The following is a 20,154-nucleotide window of genomic DNA, read 5'->3' on the forward strand; positions in this document are numbered from 1 at the left end:
AAGATCCATTTTATATTTATTATTCTAGTACTATATTTATTTTCAGAAATTTTGGACTTAAAAAATTTTTCTTATTAAAATAACAGAAGAATGCTATTGAAAATTATAGATTCCATTGTTTTCAATCCATATTTTGTATTTTTTCATAATCATTACCATTTTTATCTATACAATATTTTTTGAATTGGTTCATGCACTAATGTGTTGTTTTAAAGTCAAATTTCTTGAAGTTTCTGAACATTTAAATCGTATGTAATGTTATAAAGGAAGTTGAATGCTTTAATTTATATCATCATTCTGCAAGGGTTGTTATTTTGAAGCTCCAAGTCAGCCTTTACTGAGTGTAAGAGCTGGAATGAGTTGAACTCTGTTTCTTTTTCAATTCAACCCAATCATAATTTTCTGACATTTTTATTACTTAATCTGGTAAGGTGGAGCAGTGTTCATAGTCCATTACCTAACATGACTGACCAATTTCAGATGGACATGGGCAGTATGATTCTTTAAAACAAAACAGTATATATTGTGTAGTAGTTGAATGAATAACTTGCAAATGTTTCACTACTTACCTTAATGCCACAGTTCTAATCTAGCTAACTTGGTATATTCAATACCTGTAACATAACAACAAAAGTCTCTAGCTCTATCATTTATTTTATCATATACTTAATCATAACTTCATGTAAATATTTTTTGGTGGTTCTTGATGTTTGTATTTTAGATATAAAAAGAACATAATTTGAAATGCAGTGAAGCTGTTTTGATTCATTTTATTCTATTGTCAAACAATATCAATATTTAAAGATTACACAATATCAAGAGCTTAATCATCATTTAATGACAATTATTACAGTCTCTAGCTCTTGATTAACAATTTCCTGTCCCATATCCATTTGTGTGATACTTTGCTTCTAAGCAAGAAATAATATTTTTTTACTTAAAGATTCGAGAGGAAGAGGTAGTTTTCATGGCCTTCATATGCCCTCTAAGATGAGTGAGATTAATGCCATGCAAATCAACACCTGTAGGAAAGACATGAAAAGGAGGGAGTCCCAGATGGCAGACATTCTAGGGAGAATGTCTAAGCATAGGGATTAGTGCAGGACACAAGGTGTTGAACATAAGAGTGCTGAGAGAAGGAGAGATAAGTGGATTAGGAATGCCTAAATGAAGGTAACACGAGCTCATCCAGCTCCAAGATGCAAAGGCCATTATAGTAGTGGTAGAAAAAAACAGAAAGAAGAAACTTCATACTCATCAACTAGAGGCTAGAATGTTTCTGTAAGTAACTTTATGCCAAGCAACTGAGAGATTCTTTTCTGGATGAACAGTTCAAACAATCCCTGATGTTGGAAAGACAAATTTCTTTGGACCCATATAGTAAAAATGAAATTCTTTGCAACACATTGAATATGTCTTGTCTAGGAAACTAACCACTAAGAAATAATTACAAGCAATAAATACATATAATAAATAGTGAATAAGACATGTTAAATGCACCTAGTTTGCTCTGTTAGTTAATAGCAACATAAAAAGAAATCCCATCTTTGTCAATTGCATGCATGCATTACACACACATGCATGCACATACATTGCATGCATTACACCCCCCCCCCCACATGCATGTGCACACACATGCACACACACACCTATATGAGATTAAGAACCAATACTGAGAAGAGAAGACTCATTAGTTCTTCCACATGGAATAACCATTTTATCATGCTGGTAGCATGATAAAATGGTTAACTCTGAACAAAAACGGATACAGGGTAGAGGAAACTGTCTAGTCCTCCTACATGGGACAACCTCTCTAGAACCAGTAACATAAAATGGACCCATTTTTTCTGCTACTGCATGTGACACATGATGTGCACTACAGCAAGTGATGAGACTCATGTAACTTATACCAGCAGAAAAAAAAAACACAATTGTAAAATGCTGCCCAATGCCACTGCATCATGACCAGGAAAACAGAGATAATCTATAGCACATGCTGTATCTCTTCTTGGTTAGGAATGTGTCTCCTATCACAGATGAGAGATAAGCAAGATCAGATAGAAAATAAGGAAGATTATAACACAAATTTCAACAAGGATAAGGGTGTGGGAGTTTAAATAGCCTTCCAAAGGGAATAACTGATAGTTAGCAAAACTATGAAGCTTACTTTGATAGATAAGAAAGGATAGAAAGATAAAGCATAGAAGAGAAATGGTTTTTTTTTTTTTTTTTCTAGTACCAACCATATCAGGCAAACCAATAGCCAGTTCTTTGATTGGAGCCAGATAGCACACAACATAATAGTAAAGTGACAGGCCAGAAAGGAATGTAAAAAAAGTGTTAACATGAAACAGTATCAGGGAGAAAAAGACGAAAAGTTAGATTTAAAGTTTACTTTAGACAGAAACAAAAGATTTGCTAATGTCCTGTACCATAAGGATAAGAGGCATGAATATTTTTTTTATTGTAATAGTATGGTTGTTTGAAGTGCATTCAAAACTATATAAACACATTAGCTTTCAACAACAAAATAATAAATTACAAAACTATTACTAAAGGTCATTGAAGAATATGAATAAAATATTCATATATTTGCCCTAAATAGAATCAAAATAAGATCCTTTTACAAAAGTTAGCACAGATATGGGTAGTGTAATTGGTACAATCCATTTTAATGCTTTTTTTCAACATGCTTATATAACCATCATTTGTGCAATATAAATGCATAAAAAGTTGTGTATGTTCAAATTGAAATATGTTAATTTTTAAAATAAATTCATGCTTTTATTTTATTTAAGATTTACTCTCCAAAATTTTAAGAAATAGACATTATACATTTTATTTTATCCTGATGTGTTGTTTATGTAATGTTATTGTATTCTTTGATAAAAATTTCATATAAATGTTAAATTAGGAGACAAAAGTTATAAATGTTGATTGAAATAGAAATGCAACTATTATTTGAATAAATTTCAATTAGGAAAAATCATTTGATAGTTTCTGATTATGCATTAATAAAATCTATTTTATGAAAATATAATACCATTTATATTTTTTATATGTTTGTTTTTTTTATTTTAATATTTAAAGTGCACATTTTTAAAATGGGAGATCTACTCGAGGTTGTGATTGTCCTTTCTATATCCATATTTGACCCTAATAAAACAAATGAATGCATTATTCTCTTTTCACTCATACAAAATTTTTCTAGATCAAGTTGTGTTGCTTTTGTAAATTGATTCATTTGGTCCTTGCAATCAATTATCCTTCAGTCAAATAGATTACTATTTAAAAAGAATATAATGAGAGAAGACAATAAAAATTGCTCTTGTATTTCTACTTAAAGGTGCATGAAAGGAAAGTTTAAAATTTTGAAGTTCTTAAAATATTTTGAACAACTTAATAATGGAAAATCAAGTTATCAAGTTATTGAACATTGATGAAAAACAAGTGTTGCACTTAAATCACTATAGAATAGAAAATACATGTAATTACTATGGAGTACTTCAATCCATAACAGGTATACAGAAAATTACATAATCAGTAATTAATTATTGAAAACAAACACTAACATCAATAACTTACTATATTTTTAGTTGTTAAAATTTTAGAAATAGTTTGTTATATCTTATGTTAAAAACTCACATAGTTACAAATTACAAAATTAACAAATTATTTATTATTATGATACATCTGTTCCTATAAAATACTTTTGAAACAAATTACATTTGGTGTAATAAAGAACATTGTCTGAAATAAGATTATATATTCTTGTTAATATGTAAACTTTGTTAGGATTATGTTGTGTAAGAAAGAGTCTTCTATGATAGAAGGCTTTGGAAAGTAAAAGAATGAAAAAGTAAGCATGTAAAATGTGTATTTACAAACCAGTATTAAAATTCTTGTTACTATTTCAGACACTAACTAAAGGAAAATAATAGTTAAAGGTAATATAGAAAATTCACCTAGCACTTAAAAAAATAGAAAACAACAGATAAAATACTGCAGCTGAATTTTTATGACAGCCATAGTCTCATATACAAACTATGACAGTAATAGTAAGGTGATTAGTAGCATTACATAACACCTGATATGATAATTCATTAATTCAGACTTTAAACATAAAATGACAGAAAAAACATGAAGGAGACAGCTCTATATTAGGCTTCACGTTGAAAATCTTGATATTAAGTGAAACATACTCAAAATACTGGAACACGCACAAACATAATAGTTATAAACACTAGCTGATATCATAAAAGTCAAGTTCCTAAGTTAGAAAATCTTGGGTGAAAAACTACTATTATATTACTATTGTATGTAGAAACATCAATTTATTCACCACATGACAAAAGATGCCACTATCTTTTTTCAAATACTGTGAGGGAAGAACATTATGCAAGCTTTCTCAACTACAAATGCTTCTTCTCTGAGGTTTTGTCAAAGTTACTTTATATTGTGTTGAGTATCGTATGTTTTCTTGAGTATAGTATTTAATTGGGAGTATAAGCTACAATAAAAACTCTTTGGAACAGTTACACCATAGTCATATTATTAATTCTCAAATACCTAAAACATATATAGTACAACTCATTTTACATACACACTTACATATGGACATACATGTATACATGCATATCTTATACTACATGAAACTTGAAACATTTTATGATTCTCAGCTGTAGAATCATATGGTCAAATGGTTAGGAGAAAGAACAATTAGCTTTAAAATCTATTGTTTAAGAAAACAAATAATAGTATTTTAAGTAATGCATATTTGATATAACACCATTTGAAAATATGAATTTGCCTTCATAAGTACTGCATCCGTTATGTCTTTTTTATTTCTTTCTCTTTTTCTCGACTCTATTTGCCTACCTAAATTTTACACACTCACATGCACACACACACACATACATGCACACACACATACATACACACACATGCACACACACACAAACATGTGCACAAGTGAATGCTATATTTGATGTACCCAGTGAAATACTTATTCAGATATTTATAAAATGAAAAAAAAGTGTTTTCTGTTGAATTATTTTAATAAATTAACAACTAACCTGAACATTCTAAATCCATATTATTTTCTTATTCAAATGAAAAAATATGCAATCAGATCTACTAGAAGGGAATAGATTTACTTCATATCCCACTGACATCATTTTAGACTAATATAATTTCTCTTCATTTTATTTTTATCACTGAAGCTTGTAGAAATATGATTTCTATATCTTTTACAGTTAGTCATACACTTTCTGTTCCAACAGAGATATATAAAAATTCTTTAAATTTTGTAAAATGGATTTTATAAAATCTGCAAATATTGCATCTATGAAGACATTAACTCATATAATTTCTAATAAAAAGATTAAGTTACATTCTATTCAGATAGAAATTAAATGACCAGAAACATGGAATTAAATTTTTATTAACAAAATTTCAAATTATTATTAACATTAAGAATTTCTAGAATTTTAAATACCAAATATATGAATATTTTTTAAGTATATATTAGAATAGGTATTTAACATCTTTTGGCCAGTCTAATATGTTTTAGATATATAATTCCACAGATTTTAATATAGAAATCGCCAACACTTTCTATTTTTATTCATTTATTTCTGTGACAAAAAGTATATCAGTATTATTGAAGAAATATTAATTGTGAGTCAATCACTAATAATTGATATCTAACAAAGAATACTTTTTAGAATTTCATTTTTAAAGATATCATTTCTTGTTGTTAAATTTTAAGCAGGAAGTAGGGAATTAACAATGTTAACAAGAAGAGAATATTTGTAACTTCTATTTTTACAAGCAATCAAAACTGAAATACACTGAAGTAATTTTGAAATTATTGAGAGAATAGACATTTGCACTTTTTCTTTTTACTTTAATTCTAATGCCTTCATACATTTTTTTCCTACTTGTATATAAATTTTTATGTATCAAAATTTTATCTTTTATCTTGAATATATTTCTTTATATTACAAAAACACATTTGCTCGATGTTCTTTTTGTGTCTTGGCAAATGTATTTTAGATTAACTTTTTAAAATAAATCAGTAAGTGTAATGGAAAGACTGTCTTATTTTCCAAAAATATTCACTTAAAAGAAACTTTCTACATCTCATTTTATTATTTTAGAACATATTTTGATTCTTTATCCATGTTTAAATTTCTTATAAATATTTGCATTACATAAATATTCTTTCCACAAACCCTACATTAGATGCGAAATACTTTTCGTAAAAACAGAAAAACTTAGTTTAAAATACAAAAATAAATATCTGATTCAGTATGTGTATTATAGCATTGTTTGATTCAGGAGACAATATATCATCAATAAAATATCTAATTGAAAAAATTTTAAATCACTTTTAATAACTTCATAGATTGAAAAATTCAACTGAGTTAAAATGTCACACTATACTATAAAGTTTGAACATTATTCCAAAGAAGAAGTATACTCATACCCTGTGGATGATCTTCCAGCAAGTAAAGCTTAACTATTACTGAATGCTTAAGATAACATAAGTTAATATTTATCTTAATTTTTTTTCCACTCAGGCAGTCATTTGAAGTTACTCTTAATTTACAGCCAAAACCATTTTACACATTCAGGTATATCTGATAGCTATTTCAAAATATAGATGTTACAAGAATTCATCTAGCTAATAAATAAGCAGTGTTGGATATTTCATATATTTGATACAGAAACTGTATTTCAAATGTTTTTACTTTACCCTCTTAGAATATAAATCAGATTTGCAATAAATAAAAATACAATAAACCTGATAAGTGATGCCTCCTCCTAAATAACGTAAAGAGTAGCAAATAATGCAGCATGGATTTATATGAAATATAATTAGGTTTTGCAAAATAAAACATGAAAAAGATTTTATAAAATAATCACAGTTGCGAAAAAAAATTACTATTAACAGTGATACATTAGAGAAAAAGAATATTTGAAAGGAAAGAAAGCTAAGAAAAAAGGAAAGACAAAAACCATAAATAATTTACTAATTGAAAGTATCATCATCATTATCATTATCAATTAACATTCATCTTTCATGCTGGTATGAGGTGGACACTTTAAAAGGATCCAGTGAGTTAGAGGATTGTGTTGAGCTCCAATGTCTGTTTTGGCATGGTTTCTATAGCTGGATATCCTTCCTAACACCAACCACTTTATATAGTATACTGAATGCATTTTTTAATGACGACAGATCATGGGATTGCCAAATAACTCACAAGACAAAGAAGGAAACTTCTCAACTGAGGTTCAAGGGAGAGGAAAAAGTAACTGGTACTACAAATGTATATAATGTATGTATGTGTGTGTGTATATATATATATATATATATATATGCGAGTAAAAATAAATACAAAAAAAGGTGGATTTTTTTGTATGATTGTGTATAGAGGAATATATTATTTTGCTTAAAAGAGTTCCAACACTGTCTGTTTTTTATGTTTTATTTATATTCCTGCAGAACTAATGTGGGGTATAGAATATGGAATATACAATATATAATATAATATACAATATATAATATAAAATAAAATAAAAATGGATGGCACCATGAAATAAAGTATTGAATGTAGATGAAATATTGAGTGTTCAATATAAAGGATCAAATATATAAATATATAAATATAAATATATATATATAAAGGCGACTCGAGTTTCAGGGCTATTTCCCTTCGTCATGGCCGGTATGACAATCTTTAACAGACTATATATATATATATATATATATATATATATAGTTGCAAGAAACATGGCTTTATATAAAAGATGACAAGAAAGACAGGTACAAGTGCCTTACAGATGCCTTGCTATAGAGGAGATAAATGTAGTTTAGAGAGGGAAGGAGAGAGAGATAATTGGAGGCAGAGAGAGGGACTGATCAGTGAAAGATAAAGTGGGAAGGGATGATGTTGAGAATGAGGGTTGGATTTTAAAAGGAAGTGGTTCAAGGGAGAGGAAAAAATAATTGGTACTACAAACATATATAATGTTTATATAGATATACATATATATATATATATATATATGATAGATAATGGATGCTCCCATCGAAAGTGTTCAGCTTTTGCCGAACAAGCTGCACAAATGATATGTTTCTAGTGATCAAAAGTATGTGCCATACATCTGGTGACTCCCTCCATCAAATTGATGTTGCCTCTACAGATGCACAGTGTACCACACATCAGGTGTCATAGTCATCGCAGAGCAATGTGAGATGAAGTGCTTTGCTCATGAACACAACACACCACCCAGTCTAGGAACTGAAACCACAATCTCGTAATCATAAGTGCAACACCCTAACCTCTAGGCCATGTGCCCTATATATGAATATTGTTGAAAAGAATTTAGTGGTATATATTTTGGATGACATGTGCAAGTCAAAAAATCAGAAAATAAAGTTGGTGACATATATATTCAAATCCATGTCCATAGGTTACACCTTGATATATTTATTAATCCTGATACAAGCATTGCATTATTTCTCAGCACTGTTAGGCTACAGATTATTTTGTAATACTAATATGGTTTGTTTACAATAACAGCATATAAATATAGAGAGCAGCTGGTTGTTTGTTAACTGAATCACATACTTGTTCTCTTACACTATGTAATGTTTAACATAATCTAAGAGTAGAGACAACTTCAAATTCACTTAGAGAGAAATGAAACAGAAAATCAGACAAATCAAATTCTATAGAAAGAGAAAGATTTGGAAGACAATTTCTCTTATACACAAGCCATGATAAAAACACAGATCTTATTTAATGCTAACTAAGCCAGCACAAAACTTGATCTTTTTTCACACTATGAAACACAGCATTAGCCTTTCTGGATATATCTGGTAAATATAAAATGAGAGGAGAAAATATCACAAAATAGTAAATTCCTAATCAATTGCAGGTAATTATGCAGGTCATTCTTTTAATAAAATTATCAATTGCAAAATAAGATTTGAGTCAGTATTCAAAATATTCAGGTGTTAATGCATGTGTAAGTGTGAACGTGTGTGTATGTATGGACAAGTGTATGAGCTTGTGCACACACTATGTAAGAAGGGATAGCATAGGACCTGAGGGTATTCTACCAGTCTTCATCACGCTATCTCCTTTTCATCAAGACGCCTATATATGAAGGATCAGATCAGATTTGTTCGTATCAGATACACAGTACCATCACCATTTCTGTGCTGCCAGCCAACATTCTCTCAACCTCTAGACCAGTCATCATAGTTGATATCAGAAACTCTCTCTTACTCTCAGTCATTTCTATTACTCTCTATCTATTTCAATCTCACACACAGTAACATGCAAATACCTGCCTTTACTGCCTCACTTCTACTACTCCCTCTTGCACTATAATTCTACCATATTACTCTCACCTTTACCACCATCACGCCCACTCCAATTACTTTTCATGATTATATTCTCAATTACTTTAACCAATCATCATGTTCCTATTGTCATTATACACCATCTCCTATTTATTCACTTAGTCAGGTAGTCTCAACCAAATAGAGATATATAATGCCATACTTATATATATATAAGGAGTGGCTGTGTACTAAGTAGCTTGGTTCCGGGTTCATTCCCACTGTGTGGCACCTTGGGCAAGTGTCTTCTACTATAGTCTTGGGCCGACCAAAGCCTTGTGAGTGGATTTGGTAGACGGAAACTGAAAGAAGCCCATCGTATATTTCTATAAATATATATATATATGCATGTGTGTGTATATGTTTGTGTGTCTGTGTTTGTCCTCCCGACATCGCTTGACAACCGATGGTGGTGTGTTTACATCCCCGTAACTTAGGGGTCTGGCAAAAGAGACCAATAGAATAAGTACTAGGCTTCCAAAGAATAAGTCATGGGGTTGATTTCCTCGACTAAAGGCGGTAGTCCAGCATGGCCACAGTCAAATGACTGAAACAAGTAAAACTAAAACTAATTAAAACTAAATTATATTTATATATATATATATATATATATATATATATATATATTAATCAATGAAACTTCAACTTAGTCTGATTTTTATGTTTTATTAATTCCAATTTTTACAATTTTTACAGTTTTACAATATTGAATTAAGCTAATATTTTCATGCATTATGCAATTGTCAGGTTGATGTAATGACAATCATGTTCCACTATTGACAAATGTGTGCAAGTTGTCAATTGTGGAACACAACTGTCACTACACAAACTGATGATTATGCACCCACTACACTCTTGGAACAGTTGGCGTTAGGAAGGGCATCCAGCAGTAGAAACTTTGCCAGATCAGATTGGAGCCTGGTGCAACCTTCTGGCTCACCAGTCCTCAGTCAAACCGTCCAACTCTGGCCAGCATGGAAAGCAGACATTAAATGACAATGATGATGATGATGATGATTGTAAAATTGTGAAAATTGGAACAATTGTAAATAATAAAACATGAAAATCAGACTAAGTTGGAGTTTCATTGATTGATATATTCTTCTATGCACAATCATACAAACTCGGATATATACACTCACACACACACATATATATATGTATGCATGTATATATACACAGACACACAGACACACATACACACATGCATGTGTGTGTGTGTGTGTAAAATATGAATGCAAAATGATGAGGTATATATTTGAGTATGGAATATATTATACAAACAAATTTTGCATAACAATTTAATAGTTACATATACAATGTTCTACATGCCTAACATTAGATGTATAAAAAAAATCATTATGACAGTGAATTGAAAAGTAGAGAAATATGTAGAATGCCTAGTCATAGATAATATGCAAACATGTGTGAGACTTGTTTATATCATCATCATCTTCTTTCCATACTGGCATGAGTTGGACAGTTTGACTGAGGGATGGAAAGCCAGAAGGCTGCACCAGGCTCCAATCTGATCTGGCAAAGTTTCTACTGCTGGATGTCCTTCTTAACACAAACCACTCCAAGAGTGGTGTGGGTGCTTTTACGTACCACCGGTACAAGGGCCAATCAGATGGTACAGGCATCAGCCATGCTCAAATGGTGCTTTTTACGTGCCACCTGCACAAGAGCCAGTCTGGTGGCACTGGCAACAACCACACTTTAATGGTGTTTTTTATGTGCCAGAGCCAGTCAGGCAATGCTGGCAATGATCACACTCGAATGGTGCTTTTTACATGCCACCAGCATAGGAGCAAGTCAGCGGCCCTGGCAATGATCACACTCAAATGGTGCTTTTAACATTCAACTGGCAAGGGTGCCAATCAGATGGTACTGTCATCAGCCATGACAATGATTTCACTTGCCTCAACAGGTCTTCGCAAGCATATTTATTGCCCAATGATTGAAGGGTACTCTTAAATGGGCTGGTTATACAGCACTGGCATAGGCTATGGTTATGGTCTCACTTGGCTTGCTGGGCTTTCTCAAGCACAGCATATCTCCAAAGGTCTTGGTCACTTGTCATTGCCTCAATGAGGACCAATGTTCGAAGGTCATGCTTCACCACCTCATCACAGGTCTTCCTGTGTCTACCTCTTCCACAGGTTCCCTCAACTGCTAGGGTGTGACACTTTTTCACACAGCTGTCTTCATCCATTCACAACACATGATCATACCAGTGCAGTCGTCTCTCTTGCAAACCACATCTGATGCTTCCTAAGTCCTACTTTTCTCTCAGGGTGCTTACACTCTGTTGTGTATGCACACTGACATTACACATCCAACGGAGCATACTGGCTTCATTCCTTGCAAGCTTACGCATGTCCTCAGCAGTCACGGCCCATGTTAAACTGCCATGTAGCATGGCTGTTTGCACAAATGCATCATACAGTCTACTTTTTACTGTGAGTGGGAGGCCCTTTGTCACCAGCAGAGGTAAGAGCTCTCTGAACTTTGCCCATCCTATTCTTATTCTAGCAGCTACACTTTCAGAGCATCCACCCTGGCTACTGACTTGGTCACCTAGGTAACGGAAGCTATCAACTATTTGTAGTTTTTCACCCTGGAAGGTGTTCTATGTGCATTTTCAGTGTTTACTGCTCCTGAGCATTTTCCACACAGGAAAGCTATCTTCTCAGTTAGCCTTCCTTTGATATTGCTGCATCTCTTATGTGTCCATAGCTTACACTGGGTACATCTTATGGAGTTTCTACCTATGCCATCTACCTGAAGGGATTTGTGGTTTGTCTGCTTTCCTGCTTATTAAGACTTTGGTTTTTGCTAGGTTGAATTGGCCCTTCAATTCTAATCCTTGCTTCCACACCTGAAACTTCTCCTCTAGTTCTGAAAGTGACTCAGCAATTAGAGCAAGATCATCAGCATAGGGAAGCACCCAGGGGTATCTTGTCTTGAATTCTTCTATTATTGCCTGGAGGACTATGATGACTAAGATGGGGCTGAGAACTGAACCTTGGTGGACCCCTATCCCTACCCAGAATTCTTCACTGTACTAGTTGCCAACCCTCACCTTACTGACAGCATCCCTGTACATGGCTTGTAAAACTCTCACTAACCATTCATCTATCCCTAGTTTCCTCATTGACCACCAGATAAGGGATCGGTGGGGTGTTGGGGCTGTCAAAGGCTTTCTCCATGTCAATGAAAGCCAGGTACATAGGTTTATCTTTGGCTAGGTATTTCTCATGCAGCTGTCTTACCAGAAATATAGCATCAGTGGTGCTTTTCCTTGGCATGAACCCAAACTGCATCTCATCTAGACTGACTCTCTCCCTAATTAGTTGGGCTATGACCCTCCCCAGGACTTTCATTACCTGCATCATCATCATCATTTAATGTCCATTGTCCATGCTGGCATGGGTATATATATATATATATATATACACATATATTATACGGGTCTAATCTCTACCTATATCTCTATCTATTTGTGTATATGTGCACATACATACACATTACTATAAATATTCAGATCATAATCTATATCAACCTCGCAGTCACTATATTACCCAAATTACATCTAATACACTCATTGCCTAGAAAATACTTTAGCTGTTATATTCTACAAAGGTCAGGTGTAATGAACCTATAATAAAACTATGGGGATATGGAGCTGCTACAAAAAAAATGATCATTTGACTAATTGACATGCTACAACTCCTGACTTTCCAAATTTACAGTTTCTTCTCTTTGCTTCTCCTATTGTTTTAATTGTGGCTTCTCCTTTGAAAACCAAGTTGTATAAGCATCAAATCCTAACCCTAATTCCTGCTACTTCTTCAGTCTTCATCTTCTTTCTATTTCACCTTGCACAGACCCAATATATCTCCAGATTGCATCCACTGAGGTTTCTTTCCTGCCCATATTTATGTTGCATGCATCAACCTGTAAGTGTTTGTATTGTATTTTGATGGCATAACTCACAAAAATCTTAGAAGCCATAGATGCTGTCCTTACTCCACTGAAAACATATTAACAAAAAATTCTTAGCAATTTGTACCAACTAAATTATTTTGTTACATTTATGATTGAGGATTTGATTAACTTAAATACTGTTGAACTCTAAACTACTACACACATATACATTTCTCTGCTTAGTATTCTTTGATACTTCAATTCATTTCCTTTCCATATCAAAAAGGCTCCACAAAAATTACAAACATAGACACTTGTGATCATTAAAGAAGCTGAAATCCACAACAAGTAGGAACCAGGCAGCATTCCAGCCTTTATTTTGCAAACTGTAATGCTTCTCACTTTTCTCTTTTCTTTGTACACATGTAACAGTCAACTATGTGTCTTTTCTATAAGCATAACAACAATTCAATAGTAGCAACTACCAATTTATCAGTCTTATCTTCAACATTTTCATGCTCAAGTTAGCAATCATAAATAATCACCTATATTACCATGTGAAATCTTTTCTTTTTTCAGGGACCACCAGTCTTAAACTATAGCAGTAAAACCTGTGGAAAGTAATGGGATGTTTGTCAGCAATTAGTGACTATAAACATTGCCATAAATTTATTTGTCACAAGAAGAATTCCTATCCATCAATTTTGTTATCAACAGAAAATTAATCCTTTTCACAAAGGGCAATGCCCAAAATATTAGACTGATCCATTTTTTTATGGCAAACTAATTTATTACACTTTTGAATTGTTTAAACATGAGCATTTCATTCTGATAGAGGTCTCTGACTCATCAAGTATAAATCTTTCCTGAATAGTTCGATTTTGTAGTTCAAACTACATTGTCACCACCCAAGTTGTGTCTTTATATACCACATGGACAATGTCTAGAGATTTTACAATTATCTTTGTCTTACTGATATTTTCTTAATCTAAAAGAATGATCATTCTTTTTTTCACCTTCCAAAGGAACAAATTCATTTACCTGTTATAATAGCAGTCCAAGAAACATTTCTTTCCATTAATCTATTTCACTATTTTATCTATACTTAATACATAGTTATAACTGTAAAAAAAAAATTGGCCTTTCATCTTCATGTGTAAAATAGAAAAAACAAGCAGAAATATTTAGGTTCCTTGATTTAAGTCTATACCCATATTAAAAGTTGATTAAATTTTAATTTTTAATTTCACTTTACAATTTTATACAAACGATGAACAAAAACAAAAATACAGAGTGAAACAAAAGCAAAACAACTTTTATTATATAATGAAACAGTTTGTATAACATGAAGATGTTTAAACAATGTTATCTGCTGTTTCTAATAATTTTGAGGGAAGATTTGAAATTCATAGTTTAATTTCAGTTTTACCTTATATTTTGGAAATTCTCTGTAAATGAATTACTGTAAAATCAACTATATCTTCCATAGGAATACTTGTTATCATACACAATCTATCAATAATCTGAAATAAGACACAAAATAATAAATAATCAAAATAACTTCTGAAATGTTGAATTGTTAATTAATATAAGATTTATTATATTTCTAAACTGACTTGACTGTTGCAGAGATTAGGATATTGAAATATTTAACATAGTTATTTAGCTAATATGTATGTAAAAGAATTTTCTTAAAATAAATCTCATCAGATTAAAATCATAACACCTAGCTTGTTACAAATGTTGACTATCAATAATAATAAAAGAAAATAATGTTGAAAAGAAAAATCTCATCATATCTTGGATATGCTAATATCAAGTTTACAAACAGTAAAAAAAAAAGCAACAAAAAATACATGGATACAAACACCTTTTTTATTTAACAACTGAAACCTTCATAGAAATGATTACCTTTCAGCAGTTTTTCAATTTTAATAGAATATTTCAATATCTTATTTTCAGAGCAAGAAAAACTTCAAAGATTAATGAAATTCCTGTTTCAGTATAAGAAAGTAGCCTTTTATTTTGTAATGATATCTTGAGGCAAAATATTAAAATGAAATGAGCCTTTGTCAAATTTCAGAATGTCTTATTTTTTCTTTTTATTAATTTCAAAAATGATATTTTTTGTTAAACTGTAGGTATTAAATTTTACACATTTTAGAAAAATACAATTATTACTTTATTCATATTTGTAGGAATATATTGAAGTAACAGTGTTCTTTATACAAATAAATTCTGTCTTGGATTATGTAGCTAAAAGTTTATTAGAAAAGAAGATTTAAATGAATTTCACGTAAATTACAAAATACTGAATTGTTTTTGATGTGAAGAAAAAGCAGCATCTGTTTCAACTTTATTTCATAAATAATAAAGCTTTCAGAAAATCTTTTGAAAAAGTTTCATCTTTAAATTCAAGATATGGTAAAACCAGCTGCATGTGGAAACTTTTTAAGATTGATATTGTACCAAGTAATACATTTGAAAATATTTTTTACATCATCAACAGAAAAAGTGAATGTTAATTGTTTTGAGAAATTGGTTCAACATCAAAAATATTAGCTCCTCTGTAGAGGATACGAGACTGGACTGGTCTAGATATGTAGTGTGAATAGATTATGCATACTGCTGAAAATGACTGATAACTTAATGCTAAATAGTGTAGAAAAAGAGCAGAGCTGACATGATCAAAATTATAGAAAGAGATATATCATAGACCCACGCAAAGCATAGAAAAATACATGCTAAAATTAGTATCATTATGATGATAACAATGAAAATTACGGTCTTTTATCATGTTGGCATCATAAGAACATTTCACATTCTTGAAGTTTCTAGTCTTTTCTGTTTTATATCTCTTGAAAAATAATTTCCATTAGACAAAATATGTGAGAAGTATTGAATATACACATCACAAAATATGTACTAAATGTTTCAATTGAAATGTATTGTAAGTGCAATTAAAAAGTGTAATTGAAGGGATATACAGGCTTTGTTCTGCTCATATTTAAAATGACTACACCCAACAAAGTATAACTGTGTCTTTTAATTCCAATCCTTATAATACTTAAAGAATATTTTATAGAAGACTGAAAAAATGTGTTTTGATACCAGACAAATCTATTACTAAAAATGTCAGCTGTAGGCAGATGCTTTGACTAACTTCTTTCATGAATATTTTCCTATCAAAAACAGAAAGAATTTCCTGAGAGATTGGTAAATCCCATCATGTAAGTTACATTACTAAAGCTTCTTTTCCTTGCACCCCTAAATGGTGTTTCTAAAAAAAAATTTCCAACGGCTAATTTAGATGAAATGATTAAGTGTTATCTTTGTTTTCAGTTTGTTGGGTGAATAATCAATAATAAAGTCTTGTAGCAGATGACTCAGGACAGTAAATAGATAGTAAACATTTTAACATAAAATACTGTCAATGTTATGTTCAGTATCAGAATAAGACACTTCCATTGCTCTCTCTCTCTCTTCCTCTCTCTCTCTCTTCCTCTCTCTCTCTCTTCCTCTCTCTCTCTTCCTCTCTCTCTCTCTCTCACTCTATGTATGTGTGTGTGTAGTTATATATATCATCTATGTATCTGTCTTGTGTGTGTGTGTGTGTGTGTATATATATATATATACACGCACACACACAAGACAGATTTAAGGTGAAAATGCATAGTAATCTTGTTTGTGTAGGTAAAAATTATTTAATCGATTACAATATATACAGAGTTGACCAGTTTTGAAGTGAAACCAGTCAACTCTGTACATATTGTAATGGATTAAATAATCTTTACCTACACAAATAAGATTTTTGTGCTTTTTCACCTCAAATCTTATTTTATATTTACTAGCGCATGGAATCATCCTCCAAATTTTTCACCTATATATATATATATATATATAAGCAATGTTAATTCTCTAAATGAAGTATTAACAGTAACTGCACGATAAAGTGTAGTATATTGCCACTTAAGTGTGGCTGACCCCTAGGGGTGGATGTTACTGTTGCTTTTAGCCCCAGGAGGACATCTCCTCCAGCTGGCTTATCGACACACAACTGTGTCCTGTTTGCCAAGGGAGTTATCCCTCTCACCTCGACCAGCAGCACGAACGTATCCGGATTTCAGGGTTATTTCCCTTCGTCGGCGTTCGACAGCTGATGACCTTGGTGAGAGAGACAAAAACCTGGCAAACCTTATATGTTCTTTTCCAGTGAAATTCTTCACTGATATTGAAAAGGTGAAAACAAGCAATGTTAATTCTCTAAATGAAGTATTAACAGTAACTGCACGATAAAGTGTAGTATATTGCCACTTAAGTGGTGGCTGACCCCTAGGGGTGGATGTTACTGTTGCTTTTAGCCCCAGGAGGACATCTCCTCCAGCTGGCTTATCGACACACGACTGTGTCCTGTTTGCCAAGGGAGTTATCCCTCTCACCTCGACCAGCAGCACGAACGTATCCGGATTTCAGGGTTATTTCCCTTCGTCGGCGTTCGACAGCTGATGACCTTGGTGAGAGAGACAAAAACTTGGCAAACCTTATATGTTCTTTTCCAGTGAAATTCTTCACTGATATTGAAAAGGTGAAAACAAGCAATGTTAATTCTCTAAATGAAGTATTAACAGTAACTGCACGATAAAGTGTAGTATATTGCCACTTAAGTGTGGCTGACCCCTAGGGGTGGATGTTACTGTTGCTTTTAGCCCCAGGAGGACATCTCCTCCAGCTGGCTTATCGACACACGACTGTGTCCTGTTTGCCAAGGGAGTTATCCCTCTCACCTCGACCAGCAGCACGAACATATCCGGATTTCAGGGTTATTTCCCTTCGTCGGCGTTCGACAGCTGATGACCTTGGTGAGAGAGACAAAAACCTGGCAAACCTTATATCTTCTTTTCCAGTGAAATTCTTCACTGATATTGAAAAGGTGAAAACAAGCAATGTTAATTCTCTAAATGAAGTATTAACAGTAACTGCACGATAAAGTGTAGTATATTGCCACTTAAGTGTGGCTGACCCCTAGGGGTGGATGTTACTGTTGCTTTTAGCCCCAGGAGGACATCTCCTCCAGCTGGCTTATCGACACACGACTGTGTCCTGTTTGCCAAGGGAGTTATCCCTCTCACCTCGACCAGCAGCACGAACGTATCCGGATTTCAGGGTTATTTCCCTTCGTCGGCGTTGGAGAGGTTAAATTATATCTCATCTTTTACTTTGAAAGGTTCCAAAGGGTGGTTTCTAACAAAGATTCTTCATATTTTGCTGGTAGATTACTGTCATAAGATTTTTGCGAATATGAAATTATTACATGTATTTTGTGTGTTATGAGAATTTATGAAAAGGTATCCCATAGAGACTCAACAAGCAAGTTAAAAAATGAAGAAGAGAAGATGTTTAAATTTAAAAGAATTTTAATACATGCATACAATCGTTTTGAACAGCAACATGTTAGTAATATGGTAGAATAATTAAAATTAATTTGATTAAATTAAATTTATTACATATCACAATTCTCCTCGGTGCAAGTAGTATATAACAGAAATTATTATTATTACAGAAGACTTGATGAAGGAAATAGTAGATAACAAATTCAGATGTACATATTTTATCCTAATGAAAACTTGAGAGCCTATTAAAGAATGTTGTTGAGTCTAGTTGTGTATAAACTAAAACTGATGCAGCTAATGGCTATTTGAAAATATGAGTGAAAAAATGTATATATATATATATATATATATATATATATATATATAGAGAGAGAGAGAGAGAGAGAGAGAGAGAGAGAGATTATATATCTGTTTGTCTATTTATCAATCTATTATCTATCTATCAGTCTATCAATCAATTTAAGTATCTGTCTATCTAACTAGCTTAGATAAATAATCTCACACACACATACAATTACTGGTAGTGACCCAGTATGACCACAGCCTTAGGGCTGAAAAATATAAAAGAATATACAAATATCTTTAAAATTATATATAACTGGATTCAAATCACTAAAATTAACTTATATCTTAAGGTGGTAGTATATTCGGGTGAAATTACTCATGCAATTGTTATTGCTGTTTGTTAATCAGGTATATTGTGATGGGTCATCATGCAAAATTGCTGCTACTATTGCTTTTACAAGACACTCAACTTTTCTCCAGCATTTTTCATTTTTCTGTAATAGTTAGTTGATTTTACTTACACTGCTCATGATTTAAAACAGGTATTGGTGTCACATAATCATGAATATTCACCTTTCTATAATTAGTTATATAAAATTTTGCAAATTATTATTCTTTTGGTAAGCCAATAGTAACGATATAAAAACAGAATATAAGATGATTAGTTCATTTCATGTCATTTAGGTTTAAGTAAATTTTACACAGATTTGTATAATCACACATAGAACTTTTAGTTAAAGTTTATTCATTTCTATTTTCTAATAATTACCTTTATTAGTGGGCTAGAAACAGATGATAACCTCTTATAATTATATTATGCTTTGAATATATATTTTCAAATTAATTTGTTATTCTCCCAACAAGACAAGTCAAGGCCAGAGTAAAATCAATTTCTAAAATTTTCTAGTTTCCTTTCTTATCAACACAGGTAGCCTGTTAGTAAATATTATCAACAGTTAATCAATATCAGATGCATGACTTCTTCGAATTTTCCACTGCATTCTCACTATGTCCTTTCCTAATTTAAAACAGGAGTGCAGCAAGGAATTTATTGAACAGGTACATGTTAATTAGGACTCAGTTCACAGACTTCTCTTGTTTATTATTATAATTTTCCAGACTATAACAGTG

At 31.9% G+C, this 20,154-nt stretch overlaps 1 protein-coding gene across 1 annotated transcript in view; it reads right to left on the bottom strand.

Annotated features, from left to right (window-relative positions):
• Positions 1 to 571: 571 nt before the first annotated feature.
• The window catches only part of LOC106876009 (cyclin N-terminal domain-containing protein 1), a 93,530-nt gene continuing 73,947 nt past the window's right edge, over positions 572 to 20,154 (bottom strand). The window contains exons 8-9 of the mRNA XM_014924373.3: positions 14,778 to 14,871; positions 572 to 614 (exon numbers count right to left, since the gene is read on the bottom strand). Of these exons, the coding sequence (XP_014779859.1) occupies positions 14,779 to 14,871 (93 nt within the window). The 3' untranslated portion in view covers positions 572 to 614; position 14,778. The remainder of the gene's footprint in view (positions 615 to 14,777; positions 14,872 to 20,154) is intronic.

This window comes from Octopus bimaculoides, chromosome 3, assembly GCF_046866305.1.
Source record: "Octopus bimaculoides isolate indiv1 chromosome 3, ASM4686630v1, whole genome shotgun sequence".
Classification (NCBI taxonomy): Eukaryota; Metazoa; Mollusca; class Cephalopoda; order Octopoda; family Octopodidae; genus Octopus; species Octopus bimaculoides.